This window comes from Anastrepha ludens, chromosome 4, assembly GCF_028408465.1.
Source record: "Anastrepha ludens isolate Willacy chromosome 4, idAnaLude1.1, whole genome shotgun sequence".
Lineage (NCBI taxonomy): Eukaryota > Metazoa > Arthropoda > Insecta > Diptera > Tephritidae > Anastrepha > Anastrepha ludens.
The window spans coordinates 46459559-46480234 of record NC_071500.1 but is presented as its reverse complement, the minus strand read 5'-3'; the positions used below and the strand labels follow the sequence as shown (position 1 = coordinate 46480234).

Sequence of the window (20676 nt, the reverse complement as noted above, 5' to 3'; positions counted from 1 at the left end):
TAAAAAATATTGGTTGGTAGTTATGCGACGTATGTGAGAGAATGTGCGTAGAAAACGGCCTAATTTGTGAAAAGAAAACTCATGGATCGTGATAACCCACCGTCTCAGAAGGTTCATATTGTGATGAATTTTTTTCGTATTCACCGGATTTAGCCCCTTGTGACTTTTTCCTGTTCCTATAACTTAAATTGCCTCCTCGCCGACGTCGATTTGAGTCAATAGAGGCCATTCAGAAGAATTTGCTGGAGGAGCTGAAGAAGATCTCTTCAAACGCGTTTAAAAGGAAGTGCTTTGATGACTGGACTAATCGTTGGCATATGTGTATGTATTGCTTCGAATGAAGCCTATTATGAAGGCGACAAGATAAAGTTTGATAATTAAACAATTATTTTGCGTTTAATTGAACAATTTTCGACACTTTTTTGACAGAATCTATATGGTGCAATTCGGTGTGAATAAAAACATATTTCCAAATAAATCAACTAATTCTTTCGATCTGAGTAAGCTCTCATTGATTGAAATGTTTTGCAAATTTATATGAAAAAATCATTTACTAGTGTTTAATCTATGAGTTTAAACATATATACTTATATACTATTTAATATTATATATAATAAATACTAGGTTGTTCTATAAGTTCTGCGGTTCAATAGGAAAAACACAGTTTTATGGTTTGAAATACAGTTTATTATTCAGTGTGGTCTCTCTGAACATCAATACATTTCTTATAATGAGAATCCAATTTATGAACTCCATCCTTAAAGTGAGAATATGGAAGGGCTGCAAAATACGCAGCTGTTTTGAATTTTCTTAGGTCTGGAAGCAGTTGAAAGTCGCTACTGGCCAATGCTGGTGAATACGGCGGATTCTCCCCAATTAGGACCTTAATTTATGGATTTTAGAAAGAAATTTTTCTTTTGCAAACTTTGTCTTTTTTCACGAATTTTTTCCTTCAGCTAGTCTAAAAGGCTACACTAATATTAAGAATTTATTGTTTTACCAGCTTGCAAGTAATTCACAAACAAAATTCCCTTAGCATCCCAAAAAATTGATGCTAACACTTTTTTTGACTGAATTCTGGACACGAACTCGTTTCAGAGCCGAATAAACAATTGCGTAGCAAATGCCCAGAAAAATCGTACTAAAAAATAATACTTAAATAGTAGCAAAAGGTATAAGGGGTTTAATTGAAATATAAAAATATACATACATTCATACAGATTTAATAGAAATCTAATAGAAATAGAGAATCCTACAAATGCGATTTTTAAAATCAGTTTACCTTAAATTGTAAATAGTTTTATTTCATGGTATGTCGAATGTTTTCACTGGTTGATTTTTCTCCTATAAAAAATATCCCAAAATTCTGGGCTCAAAATTTAGCGCTAATATTGGCATCCCTAATGTCTACCGCTATACCTGAACGGGCTGATGCCTGACTACCATTCGGGAGTGCGTAGGTTCGAATCTTTGTGCATGAAATATGTAATGATAGAAACAGTTTATTCTATGTAAGAGCGATTGCCCCACGGCAGGTAATGCCAAACCTGAATTGTGAATTTGTGCCATGGAAAAGCTTCTCATAAAAAACCATCTGCCGTTGGGAGTCTGCTTAAAATTGTAGATCCCTCCGTTTGTGAAGCAAGACACCACCACAAATAGGAGAAGAAGTTTGTTTGGTTGAAACACATAACAGAAGTGTAGGCACCAATTATTTTTTTTTTTTTAATGTCTACATACGTGTGTATGTGGTAGTGTAAGCTAGTTTGCTGCGTTGAAGGGTTTTGAAAATTATCCGCCTAGATCACTCAACTAAAAACTCAATTTGCATATTAATATTTTCGAAGGCTGAATGTGCTGGGGCTTTTGGCCTATTTTTTAAATTTTTCTATTTCTCTATTTTTACTCCTCACGTTTTTTCCGCCTTGCAAATATACATAGGTATGTACCTGTTTGCATACACACCTACACTTACTCAGTATCGAAACTGTGCCCCAATTGGTTATACAAAAAAAAAAAAAAAAAAATGAAGCAGCCTCACTTGTCTTGTCTGCCTTTGCATGTTTGATTTTTGACATGATGTACATACATACATGGATACATACATACCGTGTGTATGCCACTCACACTTGTTTATTGTTGTGTGCTCTGGTTTTACTACCTAACCATGAAATTTTGGGTATGCTTGTGTGTGTGTGTATATTTGTAGAAAACATGTGTTTTTCCTTATCCCTAAAGCCTTTTATGATTGCATACACTCACCGTTACTGGAGGAAACGTGTCTGCTTGCGTCCTCTTACGAACACATCCATCCGTATCTACATACATGTTTACAAATTCAATTCTGCTTGTTTACCTTAAGTTGTACCTTTATTTAAGAGCTTCAAATGGTAAAATGATTTCTGGCACGCTTCAGTAAGGTGGCTCGCCTTGCTTGTCGATTTTTTTTATTTCCCCATTGCCTTGTTTGGGGACATACACCCACACATGCATATCACATATGAGTGTGTAGTGATATTTTCATGGCACGCTATTCTGTTTTGTTTTTTGTTTATAGTAGCTATCATATGCAAGTATATCCATAAAACAAATTTCGGAAACAGCCTGCGCACAGTCAAACATACAAAGGTAAGACGCAGCAGGAGTACTTACCTGCATAACACGCTCACCAATCCCTTTGTTGGTATGCCTTTTTGATGAGCATAATATTGTGAGATTATTGAGTAAATTTTGCCAATTGGGTTTTGTTTGCCTCGATACCAGCTACCTTGTTGCCGACTGGCGCAAACATAGTTACATATATTGTATGTAAGTGCATATACAAACATGTGTCTTACATGTGTTTCAACTTATTTGCTCACTTATTTCACACAATGTATTCAATCTCGTTATAAGCTGTCGAAATGTATTCATAAGCTTGTCATAAATGACAAGGATGTAATTTTGATTTCTTCTTGGGAGATTATGAATTATTTATATTTATTTTATTTTGAGTGAAAATGGGGGCTACGACTACAAGGTGGCGCAAAATTAATCGCCCTATCGGAAGATTTGTAATTTTTGCAAATGGCGTTGTAGGTCACTCATACTCGTATTTAGCACAGACAGGCAAAATTAGGCCCAAATTAATTATTTTCTTTACTCAAAGCAATTTTGATTATTTAGTAAAAAAGTTATTGAAAACGAAAATTCGAGGATTAATTTTGTGCCACCTTGTACATGTATACATATTTAAGTAAAGAAGCGACCATTGGTAGTTTCTATTCAAAAAAGGTATATAAAAGACTATTTAATATTAGTCATTTAATGGTTTTTGCTTTATTAGAACGAGTAAGCCCTCCGATAAGATGTGACATTTAAATTTGCAGCTGCCCCCGGGAATGATACGATCGTAATAGCCCAGACAGACGGCGGCTTTAATCGGGACTACCGGCGTTGTTGCGAAAAGCTCATTTGCTTATTGGATAGTTGTATGGAACGCAAGCAGCAAATACGGGTATTGGCTGCCCTGCTACTAAGAAATAATTATTTACTTATATTTAAAAAATCTTAAATTGCAATTTCTCAAACTACTCCGAAATATCAAAACAATTAATGAAATTTCGAAGATGTTAGTGCAAACTAGCATTGTGTCCATAACGTCTCCGGAAAAAGAACGCTTAATCTCGGAGCAGTGTTCATCGTAGTATTGCCCATAAAGCGGTGCACAGCAGAAAAGTGCCTCAAAGTGGAAGGGCTTTCGTCTGATGTACCCATTTTGCCGTTTTCTTCTCTGCAAAAATTACAAAGTTAGTTAATGGATAATATGGAAAAAGTTAGTTAAAAATGCACATTTTTATTTTTATTTTTATATAGATCTTCACGGCGCTGTACTTGCATACCATTTTGACAACAATGTCATTGTATATGTGGGGATTTTTTGTTTGCCCTCCGCAAATCATTTGCCCGTTCTCTCCATTTGGTTCTCTCCAGATTAAACGTTCCTTTCTGCTATTCATCTGAAATTGGGAATGCATATTTTTTAAATTAAAATACAAAAATGAAAATGCTCCAAAGCGGATTATTTACTTTACATATATTTACTTTAATTGTTCGGCAATGTTGTAATCGAAAATTTCCCTAATCCGCTTACATTATGATAATTAATTCTAGTTGTCATTACGCATTAGCTGCTATTAATTAAGTCGTTAATTCCGATTAATGCCACCGTCAGTCTATGCTATGACACCTATCGAGTGAGCGAAAAAATCCTTCGACGACCTACCTATTTTAAGAGAGGGTCTATTAAATTAAGGGCTTGATATATAAGCGATACTCATTCGTTTCAGAATTAAAGACAAGAAGACCAATGAAACACCCAAACTACTATGCAGATAAGTATTTTTATTAACAACAAAATTATTAGCTATTAACTACGGCAAATCTTATAAATTTAATGCAAAAATTGTGTTTTTAAAAAATAAATTCATAATTGCAGGGTTTTAATTTTCTCCATTTGATCTAAAATTCCTTCTGGCCTAATTTCCGTATTTTTATAGATGGAAAGCGAAGCAAGACCATTAAGTTCTCCTTCACTCGTTGTATTTCTCTGACTTCAATGTGCATGAAACTGAGATGAGTGGAGGTACATACTGCAGCCGGCGAGGAACCGACCAGGGTTGTTCAGCCCACAATGATGGCGACAAATCTTCCCACCCTAACGGAAGAAGAATTTTTAATTTGTATTTGTATAATACCCTCATTGCTGCCAACCATTAGAAGTGTTCAAGATCAAAACTCTGTGCACGATGCTCCAATTTATGGAAAAGGTTTGTCCAATAGTAATGTATTTCTGCCATGAAAAAAACTGTTCATAAACATCCATTTGCCGTTCAGAGGTGGCAAAAAGCTGGCACCAACAGCCATTTGTGGAAAAATATCAAGACGCACACCCCAAATAGGAGGTGGAGCTCGGCCAAATACCCAAAAACGGTGTGAGCGCCAAGTATACACAACAGTCAACGTCAAAAGATAGTGTACACCACATATTGATAAGTTTTGACTGTTTGTTTATTTATTTTGTAATTCCAATTATTTTTAGGAAAATATAGTTCAATTACAACAACTACCATATAAAGCCGAGTTTCGAGCTTTGTACAAATTTAAAAAAAACGACAAATTTTCATAAAAATTGCAAACTTTTTAATCAGAATTTATGGAAAACTTCCAGGTACACATTTTTTTAGCCCACTAAATTTTGGTATAATGAAGTGCAAGTTTCAAGTGGTCAAACTATGCAGTTTTGTGCAAAGTTTGGAGCTTTGACTTGTCGGTCCTTAGCTCCAGAGCGATGCTGCGACTACTAACATGCCGGTCAACTTCGACATGAAAAATGTCTGAAAACAATCGACGAAACCAAAATTGCACGTATTTAACTGTTAGAGTATCGACACTATAAACACCATGTACAATTTCTCGACCTGACTTGCATTTTCGCCTTTATCAAAGAAATACGGTAAAATGTACCGAATTTCGTTAACTTCTATTATTAACACTCCGCAACTCAAAACGGAATGAAACAAACAATAAACAGCACACTAATTTTTTAGTGTGAAATGTCACCTTGACAACGTGCATAAACTTTAAATTGTTTGATCGATACTTTACGAGATATCGATCACTATTTTTCTCCAAAGTAATACTATTTTTAGATAATTACACCGATTATACTAGTTTTTAAAATAATTTGCAAAATAGTTATAATACATTTCAAATTTTAAAAATGTGAATTAGGAAAAGTTTAATGAAAATTCGTAAATTCAAATCTTTATCAAGCAGTCATTTTTAAATGGCAAGCCTTGGCTCCAATTTTTGTGATGATTTTTATTAATTAGCTTACAAATCCTCCAATTCGCGGTGTGCGTTTTAATGTGGTCCTACAAATAGACGGGCCTCCTATTTTATGCCGCTTATGAATACAGTTAAAAGTTTGCCCTTGCCGAGGTGTGACCTCTCTCGTTGCTTTTTCTACCGTTTGGTGTGCCATGCCCACACTAGGTTTCGAACCATGGCCCTATCGAATGTTAGTTACGCACTAAGCATTCAGCTACGGCGTCCGCAGATATGCATACCCTTACATAAAAAAACTGAAACCGACACGGAACACAAAAGTATAACTCTTATTTTTTAACGACACATTTTTACAGCTCAATAATTCATTGCATATTTTCACTTTGCACTTTATTTAGTAGGTTTTTTACTATCATATTTATATGAAATGTTGTACAAACCACTTCTACTCTTCTTAACGTCAACAACTTTGTTTGAGTTGAGCTTTTAAGCTAAGAATTTAAGCATAAGCATTGTTTTTAGCCACGGTTAGCGAACAAACAAAAGGAAAAATAAAATAAAAAAAGTAAGTAATTAGGACGTCAAGAATTTCGCTTTCGAGAAATAAAACTAACTTGCATATTAAAGTTGTATTAAAGTTGTAGCAGAGACTTTAATTTCAGTCATTCAAGAACTTTAGATAATAAAACGCGGCATAAACATTCATGCATTGGCACTTTGTTCTTCTCTTTGTATTTATTACCGTGTATTACTTGTATGTCCGCTTGAAGAATAATGCTGTTGTGAACCTGCGGCTAATGGCTTTGTTTGATGTTTATGGAAACTTTAATCGTCTGACATCAAATATAAAATGCCCGGTAGGAAATAATTAATTAGCAGTGGGAAAGGAACTGGTGATAAAGAAAATGGTAAATTTTTCAACTTTCTCGTTTATTGCAATTATTGAAATGGCTAGAATTTGAAAATATTTAGTAAATTATTTCATAGTAATTACTGCTTATTAGACGGGATACTTTTGGTGAAGCAAATAAAAAATTCCCAAATCTATAAAAACATGTGCATTTTTTGGTATCACCGTTGCTGAGTGGGCTTGTGTGTGTCAACCAATCAATCGGATGCTCTGGGTCGCAAGCCCACTGCGAGCATGAAACACCAAGCGATGTATTTCTGTTGAAAATAAACCATCTGATCCTTGGAGGTAGCATTCCTTCTTTTGTAAGGCAACATCAATAGGCACATTACAAATTGAAGGAGGAGCTCGGCCAAATACCCAACAAATTAAGTTACCAGTTATATACACGGGTTAAAAGAGTTTAAAAGTCAGTCAATATTCAAACCTCATTTAGAAAAGTAATACGAGTAAGTATGAATAGAAAGGAAAACAAATAATTTCTCGGACTATATTTTTTTCAAGAGAGAAACTCACTTAAGAGTAAATTAAAAATATGTATGCTTGAGTATTTTTGAAGAAATTCCGAATTTCAGTAAAATCTGTGACTAAAAAATTAAAACTCTGAAAATTATGAAGGGCACACGTGCAATGGGGTATAGTGGGGTATGTAGTTAAATTTACGTGATTACTCCTGGAAAGATTGACCTCGACTCAACTCAGCGAGCGCTGGGCTAGTGCGCAAACGTGCAAGGTCGCGTGATCCTTCTGGTCACGGGTAGATCGGGGACTCTCGAGGGAACTCCTAAGGCTAACAAAGCCCCAGCTCTCGAATTTAGTGGGTATCCTTACCGGACATTGTCCGTTAGGTGTTCATGCGGTGAGATTTGGGATTGCCTCAAGTCCGTTCTGCAGAAGCTGTCTCGAGGACGAGGTGGACTCATCTCAACACCTTTTTCTCAGCTGCCCTGCTCACGTCTGGCAAAGATTTAGACATCTGGGCTCTCATTTGTTCGCTATGCATGCGGATATAGCGGGTCTAAATCTGGTGAAGTTCATCAGTAGCTTGTTGCGGCTAATTACAAGCGTAAATCAGCCACCGTCGGCGTCATCGTAAATGCATGGTCATCATCGTCTCTAATCCCAAAGCTCCTTCTTCCTTCCCTTCTCCTTTCTTTTCTCAAGTGTATGGCATCACAACGGACGAATTTTTGAATATTTGTCCAAGTGTGCCCCAAGCTAGGACAGCCATTTACCTAACCTAACCTATTCGCGAATCACTGTGTTTTCACAACGCATTCGTAATTTACTTTGGCAGTTACCCTTGTTCTTGTTTATTGATTTTTATTTAAAAGAAAGTTCAGCAGCGCGCCGGAAATCTGTCTTTCTTCGATACCCAAGCATAAACTTTTCAAAGGATGTACTTTCTTTCAGGTTAAACATTCTGTGGTTAATGATATCTTCATACTACTTAGAAGAGCCAGTTGCTGGTCTTCATGGGGGTGTCTGAAGATAGTTTAGACTCCTCCGCTCCTCCTCGTCATAATCATTTTTTTAAGAATTTCCCTTTCCATTGTTCCATTTTTCCATTGTTATTATTCAATGTTGGCTTGTTTCTGTGCTTTGGCTTCCTCTTTCCCCTGACAGCTAATTTTGATAAATTTTCGCTTAAATTAGAGTAGAGAACGATTCGTTCGTAATTTAGAAGGAAATTGTAACCGAATTGCGTAGGTAATTATTCAGGTAATTCGCTCTCAAAATTTTGTATGGTGAGTTACTATTTGAGAAGTGAGCGGGCGCAAGTGAATGAGAGAGCGAATTTTATACCATGGGCACATATCATAAGGGATATATAACATTAGTTAGCATTTTATAAGCCGAAATTCCAGCCGAATCCTACCGGTTTGAATGTTCTTGCTGGAACATCAAAAAGAAAAAGTTTTTTCTAATAGCGGTCGCCCCTCGGCAGGCAATGGCAAACCTCCGAGTGTATTTCTGCCTTGAAAAAAGCTCCTCATAAAAACCATTTCCGTTCGAAGTCGGCTTAAAACTGTAGGTCCCACCATTTGTGGAACAATATCAACAAAATGTGCGCGCCAATTATATATTTTTTGTATTTCCTGCCATCAAATTCCCTACTGGGGTACTTTGTTTTGATAGCCAGTCTGCCTTTTGCAAACCAAAAACAAAGGCAAGGAAAAAAAGAAATAATATCAGAACATGTCTTCAAATAAAAATATTTATATAGAAAACTTTTCACTTTTATAATCACAGCTTAAGCTACAATGGACACAAACAGGTAGAACTACCAGCTAACTAATAGTTTAGTAGTGAGTTCTTCATCAAGCACAAGCCACGGTGGAAGTGTAAAGTGGTAAATACGCTTAAAGTACATACACACAGCTATTTGTACATGTATATACGTATATGTATAGAACTTGTATGCCGGCACTGGTAAGCATGGCAACTGAAAATTTAAATTCAGTCCAATTTCGGCGGTGAACCGCAAAAGTAATAGTAGGAAGTAAAAAAAAACTCTGAAATGTCCTACAAATTGAAGTGTTAAGAAGTCTCGGAAAAGCTAAGATGAATGAAGTGCTGTTAAACAAATGGGTGTAAAAAAGTTTTTGAATATTTCTACAAAGTTTACTCCGAACTTGAATAAAGTTTTTCAGGATGCAGATGGAGAGTTTCATAATTTTGCTGCATATATTGATGTTGCACGCCTATGGGATGAGGCATATGATAAATATTCATAGTTTGAAGGAGCAACCAGGCCGCGAAGTTGAAAAAACCACAGAAGTGAATAAAATCGTAGCAGCGGAAGAAAAGTGTTCAGCAATCGAAAGTGAAAATATGCATAACTTACGAGATTTAAATGCCAACACGACAGAGCTAATCGTTACAATAGCTTCCAATACTAACGAAAGAGCGATACACTTCGCTACAGCACGCAAGTCGCCAGGTTTAACGATCAAGTCTACACGGCCAAGCACACTCTTCGGAACTGAGGCGAAACCGTTTAATATACTCAATCAATTGAAATTGGATGAAATACGTGATGCTCAGTCAGAGTGGTTGTCCAATCCAGGACGCATAAAGGCGCTTAAAAAGAAGAAAAAGAAAAAGAAGAAGAAGCGGAAGAAAAATAAGAAAAAGCAAAAGCCCATTGGCGAAGAGGCCACGATTTTCTATACTCAACTCACCACAAAAAAACCTCATTATTACTATCACAAATTGACAACTACAAAAGTGCCAAAGAAAATCAAGTACATTGTGCGCAAGAAGAATGTTTTGAAGAAGAAAAAGAAAGAATATTTAAATCACTTAAAACATGTGTTCTACCCGTTTATCAAGTTTGTCGCCTTTTTTACGGTACTCAATCCATTCACATTAAAAGTTTTTATATTTGCACTCATTTCGCCAGTGGTTTTTGGATTTTTAGGTTTTATGGCGCTTAGTTTTATGGTAAAACCGGCACTTCATCTCATTTTTGATGTCAAAAAGCGTGTAGACATTATCAAACACAAGAAATGGCTCGCGAAAAAGCGACGTGAACGTTGGCGTTACGGTCGACGTCCGATCACTATACACAAACACTATTACAAGAATGTGGTTGTGCCGCGGCCACCAAAACCGAAGCCGCCCAGTTGGCCTGAGTGGGTGCATGGCGATCAAATTGATTTTAGCACAAAGCTTCAAGCCAAGTCTATGCCGAAGGAGCTCTATAGACGCCACCAACATCGTAAGCACTTTAGACCCGCAAACCATCATTTCAATCCGATATTGCCAGAGGTTGAAGATGAAATTGAAGATTGGCCCTATGGATCCTCGCGATTTGACAACTTCAATGGCAAAAAACCACTGAGAAACGTAGACCAGCGATTACCATCAGCAATGGGGTATAAGTTTAAGCGCCCGCACCTACCTATTGTAAATCATGGGAATATTGGACCATCGCGCTTCCAAAACAAGCATCCAAAGACTTCAGTGCCTAGTGTATCAGCCGAGTATGAGGATGCCCCATTTACATTGTTATAAGCTTTTAAACAAATTAAAAAATTGTATTTTGACTGATAGTGTCCCACCGAATTTAAATGTTGTTTCAATAGACATAAATAAATGTTAATTTCTATGAGTTTTATGTACTTATATTTATGAGGTGTGGCTGTTAAATGAAGTGGCTGATCTTTGAAAAATTTTATTCTGATTTCATGTTTATTTACTTGTTATTACCTTCTACGAGGAGCAGCTCGCATCTTTATAACGTTCCATGTTAACCGTTCATTGTTCGAAACAGTTATGGAAGTTTTCTTCTTTCTTCCTTTTTTCAGGACGTGTGTCGCTTTGCCGTTCACGGATTCAAATGTTTTTCTTTTTAATACGGATGTTAGCTTAAAAAACAGATTGGGTAAAGTCGGTCAAAACTTCGGGATGCTATACAAGGAGACGCAGTTATGACTGGTTCCTCCAAAAATCGGCTCGCGATTTTTCTAATTATCTACTAATAATATGTAGACTACCCAATAGTTACTAATAAATACTAATAATGATTGTTGGCTACTAATTTGTCCCACCATCATGTGAAGTATTGCAGTACAAGCTCATGACAATCGGAAAAGCAATCGCATTCTTAGCGCCAAAGAAATACAACTCTAATTTGAACTGAGGCTGTAGTGATTTGTTGGTGCTGTTGTTAGCCACAGCATACTGATTTGTTCACAGAGACGAGTGATACTCCTTATATTTACAGCCTGTGTCAGAAGAAAAGAACCGGTTTTTTTCTTGTAACTTCAAGATATATTGTATTTCGTTCTGCTTTTTGCTGCGTAATAGTCCCATTGAAGGGGTACGACCCCAGTGCTAACTCAGGTTAGTGTTGTCCGAAACTTTCCCGTAAACGCAACCAAACAAAAATGAGTGAGAAGTACGCGAAGCATTTTGAGGCGGTATTTTTATGCACACACAATGAACTTAATTGCTGCAAAAGCAATTAAAAAATCAAAAAAGTTTATTGTGATGTGGAATCAGCCGTATAAGGTGTACGTTGATTAAAGGAGGCGCACATATTCTACCGTCCTACATCATCAAAACCACTGCTCTGAGAAAAACACATTGAAAAACAAGAAAATGGCATCACACTTTTGGACTGATCTTCCCAGTCCCCAGACGCTAACCCCATTGAAAATGTGTGGGGAACTATGAAAATGCATATTGCCGGACAGCTAGTCCGTGATTTAAAGGAACTCGTGCGCCAAGTTTACAAAATCTGGTCCTGTTTGTCGACGAGCTACACAGAAAATCTGGTTCAAAGCATGAAGATGATGCCAGGCTATATTCGACAACGATGAAGATTACACGGCTTATTAAGTAATTGCGACTTGTAGTTTTGTACATACTTTCATGTAAAAAAATTTTAAATATATATCTTTTATACCGCATGAATAATCGCAGTTCCTTTTTTCTGAGACAGACTGTATATTAGGTTGGGGAATAAGTTCGTAGCACTTTTACCGAAGACTTATTTAAACGGGAAATAATAACTATATCAATAAGTTAATCAATTATATATTCACCGTTGCTGTTTACAACCTCTTCCCACCTCTCGACCAATTTGTTGATGCCGTTCCGTCAAAAATCGCCTGGTCTGGAGTCAAAGAAGTTGTTGAGTCAGTTTTTAAGGTCCTCTTTGTTATCGAAGGTAACGCCCTTCATATGGTTTGACAGGGAGCGGAAAAGATAGGAATCGGTCGGTGCAAGGTCCGAAGAATACGGCGGATGCTGACGGGGCTCCCATTCGAGCTCCTGGAGTGCGGCTTGTGCAACATCGGGCCTATAATTGGCGCTATGTTCGCCGTTTGGCCAAGCTCCTCCTTCAATTTGTGGAGTGCGTCTATATATTCTTCCTCAAATGATTGTTTATGAGGAGGCTTTTCATGCCAGGTATATACTCGGAGGTTCGCCATTGTCTGTCGAGGAGTGAAAAAAAAGCTTTTCCTATTATATGGTGTTACATGCACGGGGATTCGAATATGTGCACTTCCGAATGATAGTCACGCACCAACCCATTCGGCTATGGTGGCCACACGCTAGGCCTTGACCAATTGAGACTGGTATCCAATTATCGCTTGAAGATATCAAAGAACCCTTTCGGGCTCCAGTCTGGCCAGAGCTGACTGCTGACTCTATTCAAAGGATGAATGGTATGACGTAATTTATACTTTAAATAATTATTTTCAAGTAGTAACTTATGTCAGCAAAATTGAATAATAAAACCGTTAAATAGCAGCCTTAAAAATAATACACAATAATTTTGTCGTTAAACATATCTTCACACACAAATTTGGTAAATATAGATTTTATTATTGCAATTTTTCCAATTTTGCCAAAAAAAAAAAAAAATTATGAATTATCTGGCGCAGTTGGTTTTTGTTTTGTGTGCTGCCATTATCATATCGAAATGGCGGCATAATAAAATATATAATCATAAATAAAACCCTATCAAACGAGCTGATTTGTATATGACCCAAACAAACCGCAACTTAACTTAAATGAAAAAAAAGCTTGACAAAAATCGGTTTAGGGATTCACCAAGGACTTGATTAGCTCATCATCTGCTGAGATATCCATGTGATTGAAACGGGAACGACGTATCAGACGTTCTTCGTCGTCCATCAGTCCATATACCTCTTCAATCGGTAGTGACACCTCGATTTCATTGGGGGTCAACAATTTACGTGCGTCCTTACGGAAATTATCAATCGTCTTACGCATATCCTCATGTGCCAAAATGAAGCTCTTCAGTGAGGCAATTTCATTCTCTTTGGCGCAACGCAAACATTTCGATTCAATTTTGTCAATATCTGCGATTAGACGAATGAATAGAAAGTCGGCATAACGTTTCTTCACTTCCAGCTGTGAGAGTTCATCGAACCATGTGAACGAACGGGTATTCATGATAATGATGAAGGCTAGAAAAATTACTTTGATAAGTACAACAATCAGAATGAGTACGAGTGCAAAATGCTCCAGTTCATTGTAGCAGAAATCGAGCAGGTCCTTCCAGTAAATGAGATCACGGCTATTGTGCTTGAGTTCGTAGTGCAAAAAGCCGATGAAAACCACCGTAAAAACGGAAACGAACCAAATGTACGGGTAGTGTTCTTGAAAAAATTGATGCAGCTTTTGGCATAACTTTCGAACTGTGAGCATGTTTAATAACTTTTTAATGAACAAATTTATATTATTTTTTTCGGAAAGAATTGTTTCTGAAATTTTGTACATAGTTAATTTTGACAAGAACGTTTCTATTTTCATTTTTATTTATTTGATTTAGCTTGTGACGTTGATCAATTTTTTGTTTAAGTTGCAGAACTTTAAGTAAGGGAAATGTAAAAATATATATACAAGGTGGCGAAAATTAATCATTCAATTTCGTTTTCGAACAACTTTTTTACTAAATAAAAAAATATTGTTTTTGAGTCATGGACATCTTTATTTTATATATATTATAAAACAGCCAATAACTTTTATTGTAAAAAAGATCAAATCCTAAATAAACGATGAAGAAGAAGAGAACAATATTATAGGTTGTGTGCGCGCTGACCAATGTAATTGGTGTAGAATCTGTATTCGTCGAATGCAATGATTTCGCCACAACTTTGTAAAGCGATATTCAATAGGCACATTTAACATTGAAATAAAAAAAAATGCAGAAAATGTTTGTTAAAAAAGTGAGCTTCAGATTATTTTAGGAGACCTTTTAATTTGGTTTTGTTTTTGTTTTTTTTTAATTACGTGGTTTTACTTGCGTATGAGTAAACTTAAGCCTAACAGTAAGTATTTAAATTTTAAACTAATTTAGCTACCTCAAGCTATCGAAGGTACAATGCATTTTGATTCTACCTTATACGGAAGAGAATTTACCGTGATTTGGAAATTTTATAAAGACAATCCAAAACAAACTGTTCGATTTGAAAACAGGTTTTCCGAAGACAATTCGATCCATGTTCTAGATTAAGCAACTTCGAGTGTCGAATTTAATCCAATAGAATGTGTAAAAGAAAGTTAAAAATAAAAGTAAGTAAAAGGGAAGGCAATAATTACTTTGAATACAAAATCTCTAAGCACACACATTCCTAATACAACCATCACAGTTAACAAAAGATAACAACAAAGTTAAATTGGACTTGAAACATGGCTGACAAAATTTGAGGTTGCAGTTTGCTTGAAAACTTGGGCATTTAAATGCGTTGCTTAACTTTAGTTAATCGTAAACTGCAGTTAGAACTCATACAAGGTAAAGTCCAGAATACACAAAACTGACGTCATAATATGTTTTTGAAGGGGCCATCTTTTTGAGTCCCTAGCTGACTTCCAGAGAAAGCTTGGAGACATTCCGTTCAGTGCAAGCGAAGTTATTGCGTCTAAAGTGTCAGTGACACAAACATAAGTCATCGGTACAAAAATGAGTTTCGAACAAAAAACTCATATCAAATTTTGTTTTAAAATCGGTAAAACGATTCCCGAAATATTTGAGTTGATGAAAAACGTGTATGCCGATGATTGTTTATCTCGTGCCAGAGTTCATGAGTGGTTTACACGTTTCAGAGATGGTTGTGAAATGACAATGAACATACGGGCCGCCCAAAATCAGTAATCCCCGAAAACTCCATCGAAATTGTTTGTAAATTTATCGAAAATGAAAAATGAAAATGAAAAAGTATCTTTGAAATTCATGGAATCAGAGTTGACTATCTCCAAAATATTGCAGATAAATACGTCCGATTCGTACTAGCTCTGTCTAGAAAAGAAAGCAGAACTATCGTAGGTATGCTGACAGGCCACAATTTGCTAGCGGCGCACGCATACAAGATAGGAATCACAAACAACGATAGCTGCAGATTTTGCAATGAACTAGAAGAGAGGGAAACGGTAGAACACCTTCTATGTTCCTGTCCTGCATTAGCTAGAACCAGATTAAAATGCTTAGGAGCTTTACAATATGAGAAGTTAGAATAACTCGATTTATCGCATTTTAACTAATAATTTGGGCTTACGAAAGGTTTGTGCACGTTTCACTCCGCACAAGTTAACTGAGGACCAAAAATTTCTCAGAATTCTACATTCGAAAGAATTAAGAGGCGAGAACTTCCTTTAAAACATTGTAACTGGGGATGAAACGTGGTTTTTCCAACATGAACCTGAAACAATACGGCAAAGAGTCGAATGGAAGGCCCCAGACGAGCCACCACCCAAAAAATTGCTTTTGGAGAAGTCAAAAATCAAGTCAATGCTCATTTGTTTTTACGATTCCAAGGGAATTGTCCGCAAGAAGTTCGTGCCAACGGGCCAAACCGTCCATACAATTTTATATCTTGGCGTTTTGAAGCGTTAGTTGCATCGCATTCGCCGAATTCGCCCTGAATACCGCGAAGGAGGAAACTGGCGCATATTGCATGATAATGCACCATCTCATCGATCCACGTTTGTGACTGATTTTTTGACCGGAAATCGCATTTTAACCTTCAATCACTCCACATATTCGCCTGATATGGCTCCCTGTGACTTCTACCTATTCCGAAAATTGCATTTAGCCATGAAAGGAAAACGTTTTGCGTCCGTAGAGGCCATCCGAATGGCTTGTACCGACATCCTGAAGGACATTCCGGTCAATGACCTGAAACATTCTTTCTAAAAGCTTTTAGATCGCGCCAAACATGGTAACGAAGCCACTACAACTTGTATTTTATTACTGTTTTTATTGCTTCAAATCTTGGTCTACAGCATTAGTGATGATGTTTATGCTCCAAGTACTAACTTTAAACACAGCTTCTGATGAATCTGATGACTTTTTGACTTGTACTTGTAATTCATATACTTACTAAAACTGCATAGAATTAATGATAGACTGATATTTGTAACATCAGTTTGAAAACAGTGAATTTCCCTGCTGGGCAAATACTGTAGGTGCTCGAGATTAATATGTACAATTTCCTTTGAAAATCAATCAAGGCATTTTACGTACTACATAAAAAAGCTCTCTTTTTTATTACAGTTATGAACCCTGCATATATGCAATCGTCATGGAAATCTTACGCGCATTTTCACAAACATTTTTATTCATGTTGCACCATATACATATGAAGATTTTGCACAATTTTGATGCACGTGCCCAATACAAGTGGTGTCAAAGAGAAATCGACATAATAGCACATACCTTATACGCTCTCAAGTTTATACTGCCGTGGAGGTATGCACAAATACATACAAGGAATTTAGCATCAAGTGTGAACGTAGACTCACATATTTCATATAATATTTAATATTGCAAATTTATTGAAATTACCATGTTTTATATCAGTTTCTTTTTGGCCCTACAATCGACCTCCTTTAAGTGTGTATCTAGCATTTAAAGGGCCTTTCAAAAGGCACGCCTAGATTTTGTTTTAAAATAAAAATGAAAACATTTAAATTCTTTCAGGTTTCACTATTTTTAATCAAAATACGGCTCTTAACAATTATATGTAAAAAAATATATCATTTTCATTTTGAGAACACGACTACAGGTAAAATCGGTCAAATACTCGATTCATGAATGCCTAATTGTTGAGAACAGCGAGATATCGACGCTGAATGTTGTCCAGCAACACTTTGCGCTACAGCAGCAATAGTCTCAATAGATCCTTTTTTGATCTGCCAGTCCTTTCTCTATGCTCGACAGAACCAATTTTTCTATCGACGTTTGAGTTGTCGACTCATTTCGACATTTATTTCCACCAAAAAAATCACTAATTTTACGATATTTTGCTCTTAAAGATAGACCATTTTCATTATAAGATTCGATAATTTTCAGGTTTTGTGTTCTGTCTGTCTACTTATCAAATGTCAAAGATGAAATAAAAAAGTCTAAGAATTATTTTCTATTGATATCTAGTTGGCACCTTTGGAAGGCCCTTTATATCATATCCTTAGAGTTTTTATTTTGAAAAAAAATGCATCAAATTGCAACATCTAAGATTGCTCATACATTGTTTGCAGGAAAGATAGAAAATATTTATTTACGTACCTGTTGCTTGCACGTTGTTCAAATCGCTGGTGAATTTACGAGTTGCCAGTTTGTTTTTGCCAATTAGTTACCTTGAAATATAATAGAATTCTTTCAATAGAACAGTTGGATACAAATTGGAAACATGTCATTACACCGTTGTGCATATATATGTAAGCGTGCTTCTTTTTAAAATAAAAAAAATAAAAATAGGGCAAAATCAGTTTTTTCGAAAGATGCAACATTCCCAATATTTATGAAATGTGTTTTCATTCATGTTGCCTTGGCTGGCTTCGCAGTAGCGCATTATTCTAACTCAGTAGCGCATTCGTCTTCAACCTCAGTGACGGTTTATCGAATCTTCGGTTAATGGAATGTTTGTATAACATCAGTCCTTAACGACACCATATAAAAAAGCGGGCAACTGAAATCGGTTAGATGGCTGATAACGCGTCAAGTGGTCTTGGCATGGCACTCCATCCTGCCGAAACCAAAGCCCTGTGTTCAATTTCTGTCCACAAAAACTCTTTTATCATGTCTCTGAAATGCTCATCCTTGACCGAAATGGCGTTTTCAGCACTATTTTAAAAGGAAAATGGGCCAATGATGTCTCGCTCTGAGGATGCATTAGACCTTCGACAATGGCGATACCCAAATGCGGCAATTAGCTTTATCCGAACACATGATTTTGACTTATTTTTACTAAACATATGATTATAAAAGAAACCAATATATAGACCACCCTGTATATATAAGACTCAGTTTGAACAAGCCGGCAACTCCAAATTCGTCACTGTCTTCTAAAATCGTCGGAAGACGAGTAAAGCGAACAATTTTGGCTTTTTAAAAAAGAGGGGAGGGTGGTTCAGACATCTCAGCTCTAGCTCGTAAAATTTTTGTATTTGCGGTATGCATTGTGACCCTCTTAATCTTTGTATACAATTTTGTGCAACAAACTGGTCGAAACAATGTGCTTTTTCAGAAATATCTACCCATAAACACAATCCCTATTCTATTGCAAAATACCTGTTGTTCAGTTATTTAGAATTTATGGTTTTTCAAATTAAGTGAAGAGATTTGCAGCCGAAATATAGTCCCCTTACCGATCCAATTAACTGAGTTAGGTATGTCTTTTAAGTTTTAATCTACATACACATTATACAATTTTTAAAATAATATTAAAGTTTAGGTTTCGACTTTAAGCTCGGATTTTAAGGCTGTATTTGGAATTTCGTGTAAGCAGTTGTTATTATTCGATCAGATTCAAAATGTTTGCTAAATAGTTCCACACTTTTTTAAATTTGTTGCGTAGTCCCATGTTCTAATGTTCTTTTAACAGCAATATTATAGGGAACTCGGTAGAATTTGAATATATTTTTTTTATATTTTCTTTCCTCGAAAGAACTTCACGTCAGGCTTTCTACCAGTGCTACTGCTTTTTTTGGGTTTGTACATATAAATACATATATGTATATACAGGGTCCGGCCCTCGAAGTGTAACGAACTTCAGACCGCTCGCGCAGCTGATACCCAACATGAGCTGGCTGTTAGTTGGCTAAATGATAGTCCAGAGTATAGTTTACAAGCGCGCGAAAAAACAAAATCAGTAATTGATTTCAAACGTAATAGTGTGATTGCTTTATATTTGGATGGAAAATCACAAGCAGCGATAGCTCGTGAGCTCGAGCACCTTAAAGCAAATAAAGTTTTTATTTATCGCACCATTACTCGTTACAATGATACTGGTAGCATCGCGAAACGTCATGGTGGTCATCAAAAGTCTGCAACGTCACGTGAAATGGTTCAAAAAGTAAAGAAGCGACTTGAGCGAAATCTCCGACGAGGTGCCAACCAAACGGCGAAAGAACAGAAAGTAACTGACCGTAGGATCCGCCGCATACTGAAAAATGATCTCAAAGACAAGCCTTACAATATCCAAAAGGCGCATGATCTCACACCAAAGCAGCAAGAAGTCAGACTTGAGAGAGCGAAGGAGTTGCTTCGCTTAGCCGAAAGTGGTCAATTGAGTTTTCTGATAAGAAAATTTTTCAAATTGAGCAATTCGTTAACTCCCACATTTCGACTCCTTAAACTCACTATTTGACCGACCGCTCCTACGAAAATTTGAGTCATCGATTGGCCACCAGGAGGCAGCACCTGTCACAGATAATAGTTTGGGTCACTGTAACCGCAGATGGGCGCACTCCAATCGTTTTCATTGAGCCTGGCATAAAGGTAAATGCGAAATATTATCGGGAAAATATTGTGGAGGTTACTTTGAAGCCGTCGGCAGACAAACATTTCGTAGTCACACACCAATCATTCGGTTTTTTTTTAATTAATGTTTAAAGTGGAAAACACTCAGTGAAAAAATGTACGTTCAAAACTTTATCAACTTTCAGGGCTTGGTTCAAATCGATGATTTTTATTAGTTGACATACTTTTGAACTATTCATAAACAGAAAGAGAACCAGACCATTGAAGTAACATTAAAAAAAGAACAATTTTTAAATAATCCTTCAGATCGAATAACTGGAAAACGGTTAATTTTGGGCATCGTGCTGTTTAAAGAAATTAATTAAAAATGACCTACATAAAAATGCCCTTAAATACCTATGACGACTTTTCCAGTAAGCCTATATATTGTAATAGATTGTCATGGCAAAAGGTATTGCATGTGCGTAAAGACAAACACATAAGTGTATGTATCGGGTGTATTTTTATGAGCTTGAGAACTTAAAATGATGGCACAAAACATAAATGTAAAATGGAACGAATTTTTTTATTATAATCTGGTAGATAATTTTATTGCATGTATTTTTTCATTATGATGCCAATTATATGCCGGATATGACCAGCACGACTACAATTTATATGATCCATGCGATGAGTAAAATTTTTTACTTCTTTT

The 20676-nt window shown here is 36.3% G+C and overlaps 3 protein-coding genes across 6 annotated transcripts; 1 reads left to right on the top strand and 2 right to left on the bottom strand.

Annotated features, from left to right (window-relative positions):
- Window positions 1–3288: 3288 nt before the first annotated feature.
- On the bottom strand, window positions 3289–11244 carry LOC128862170 (uncharacterized). Of its 4 annotated transcripts, none has more exons than XR_008454431.1 (3): window positions 10955–11244; window positions 3882–3998; window positions 3289–3772 (listed from the first exon to the last, which is right to left on the bottom strand). XR_008454431.1 is itself a non-coding variant. In XM_054100640.1 (3 exons), exons 1-3 carry the CDS (start codon window positions 6447–6449, stop codon window positions 3530–3532), a joined length of 366 nt encoding a protein of 121 aa, XP_053956615.1. In that variant the 5' UTR covers window positions 6450–6590; the 3' UTR covers window positions 3289–3529. The 4 variants fall into 4 exon arrangements, 1 of the variants encoding a protein (XP_053956615.1); XR_008454432.1 differs by lacking the exon at window positions 10955–11244 and adding an exon at window positions 10868–10907; XR_008454433.1 differs by lacking the exon at window positions 10955–11244 and adding an exon at window positions 6270–6384.
- Window positions 9193–10856, top strand: LOC128862168 (uncharacterized). The gene has a single exon (XM_054100638.1). The coding sequence runs from the start codon at window positions 9395–9397 to the stop codon at window positions 10757–10759; it is 1365 nt and encodes a 454-aa protein (XP_053956613.1). The 5' UTR covers window positions 9193–9394; the 3' UTR covers window positions 10760–10856.
- A 1772-nt stretch (window positions 11245–13016) lies between the features above and the next one.
- LOC128862169 (uncharacterized) lies at window positions 13017–14033 on the bottom strand. Its single transcript, XM_054100639.1, has one exon. The coding sequence runs from the start codon at window positions 14000–14002 to the stop codon at window positions 13298–13300; it is 705 nt and encodes a 234-aa protein (XP_053956614.1). The 5' UTR covers window positions 14003–14033; the 3' UTR covers window positions 13017–13297.
- Window positions 14034–20676: the final 6643 nt, after the last annotated feature.

Excerpts from the sequence above, each read along its gene's own strand:
- LOC128862170 (XM_054100640.1), bottom strand. Across the intron at positions 3,773-3,881 it reads ATGACATTGTTGTCAAAATG|AGAAGAAAACGGCAAAATGG; the intron begins GTATGCAAGTAC and ends TAATTTTTGCAG.
- LOC128862168 (XM_054100638.1), top strand. The coding sequence starts at position 9,395 with ATGCAGATGGAGAGTTTCATAATTTTGCTGCATATATTGATGTTGCAC.
- LOC128862169 (XM_054100639.1), bottom strand. The coding sequence starts at position 14,002 with ATGTACAAAATTTCAGAAACAATTCTTTCCGAAAAAAATAATATAAAT.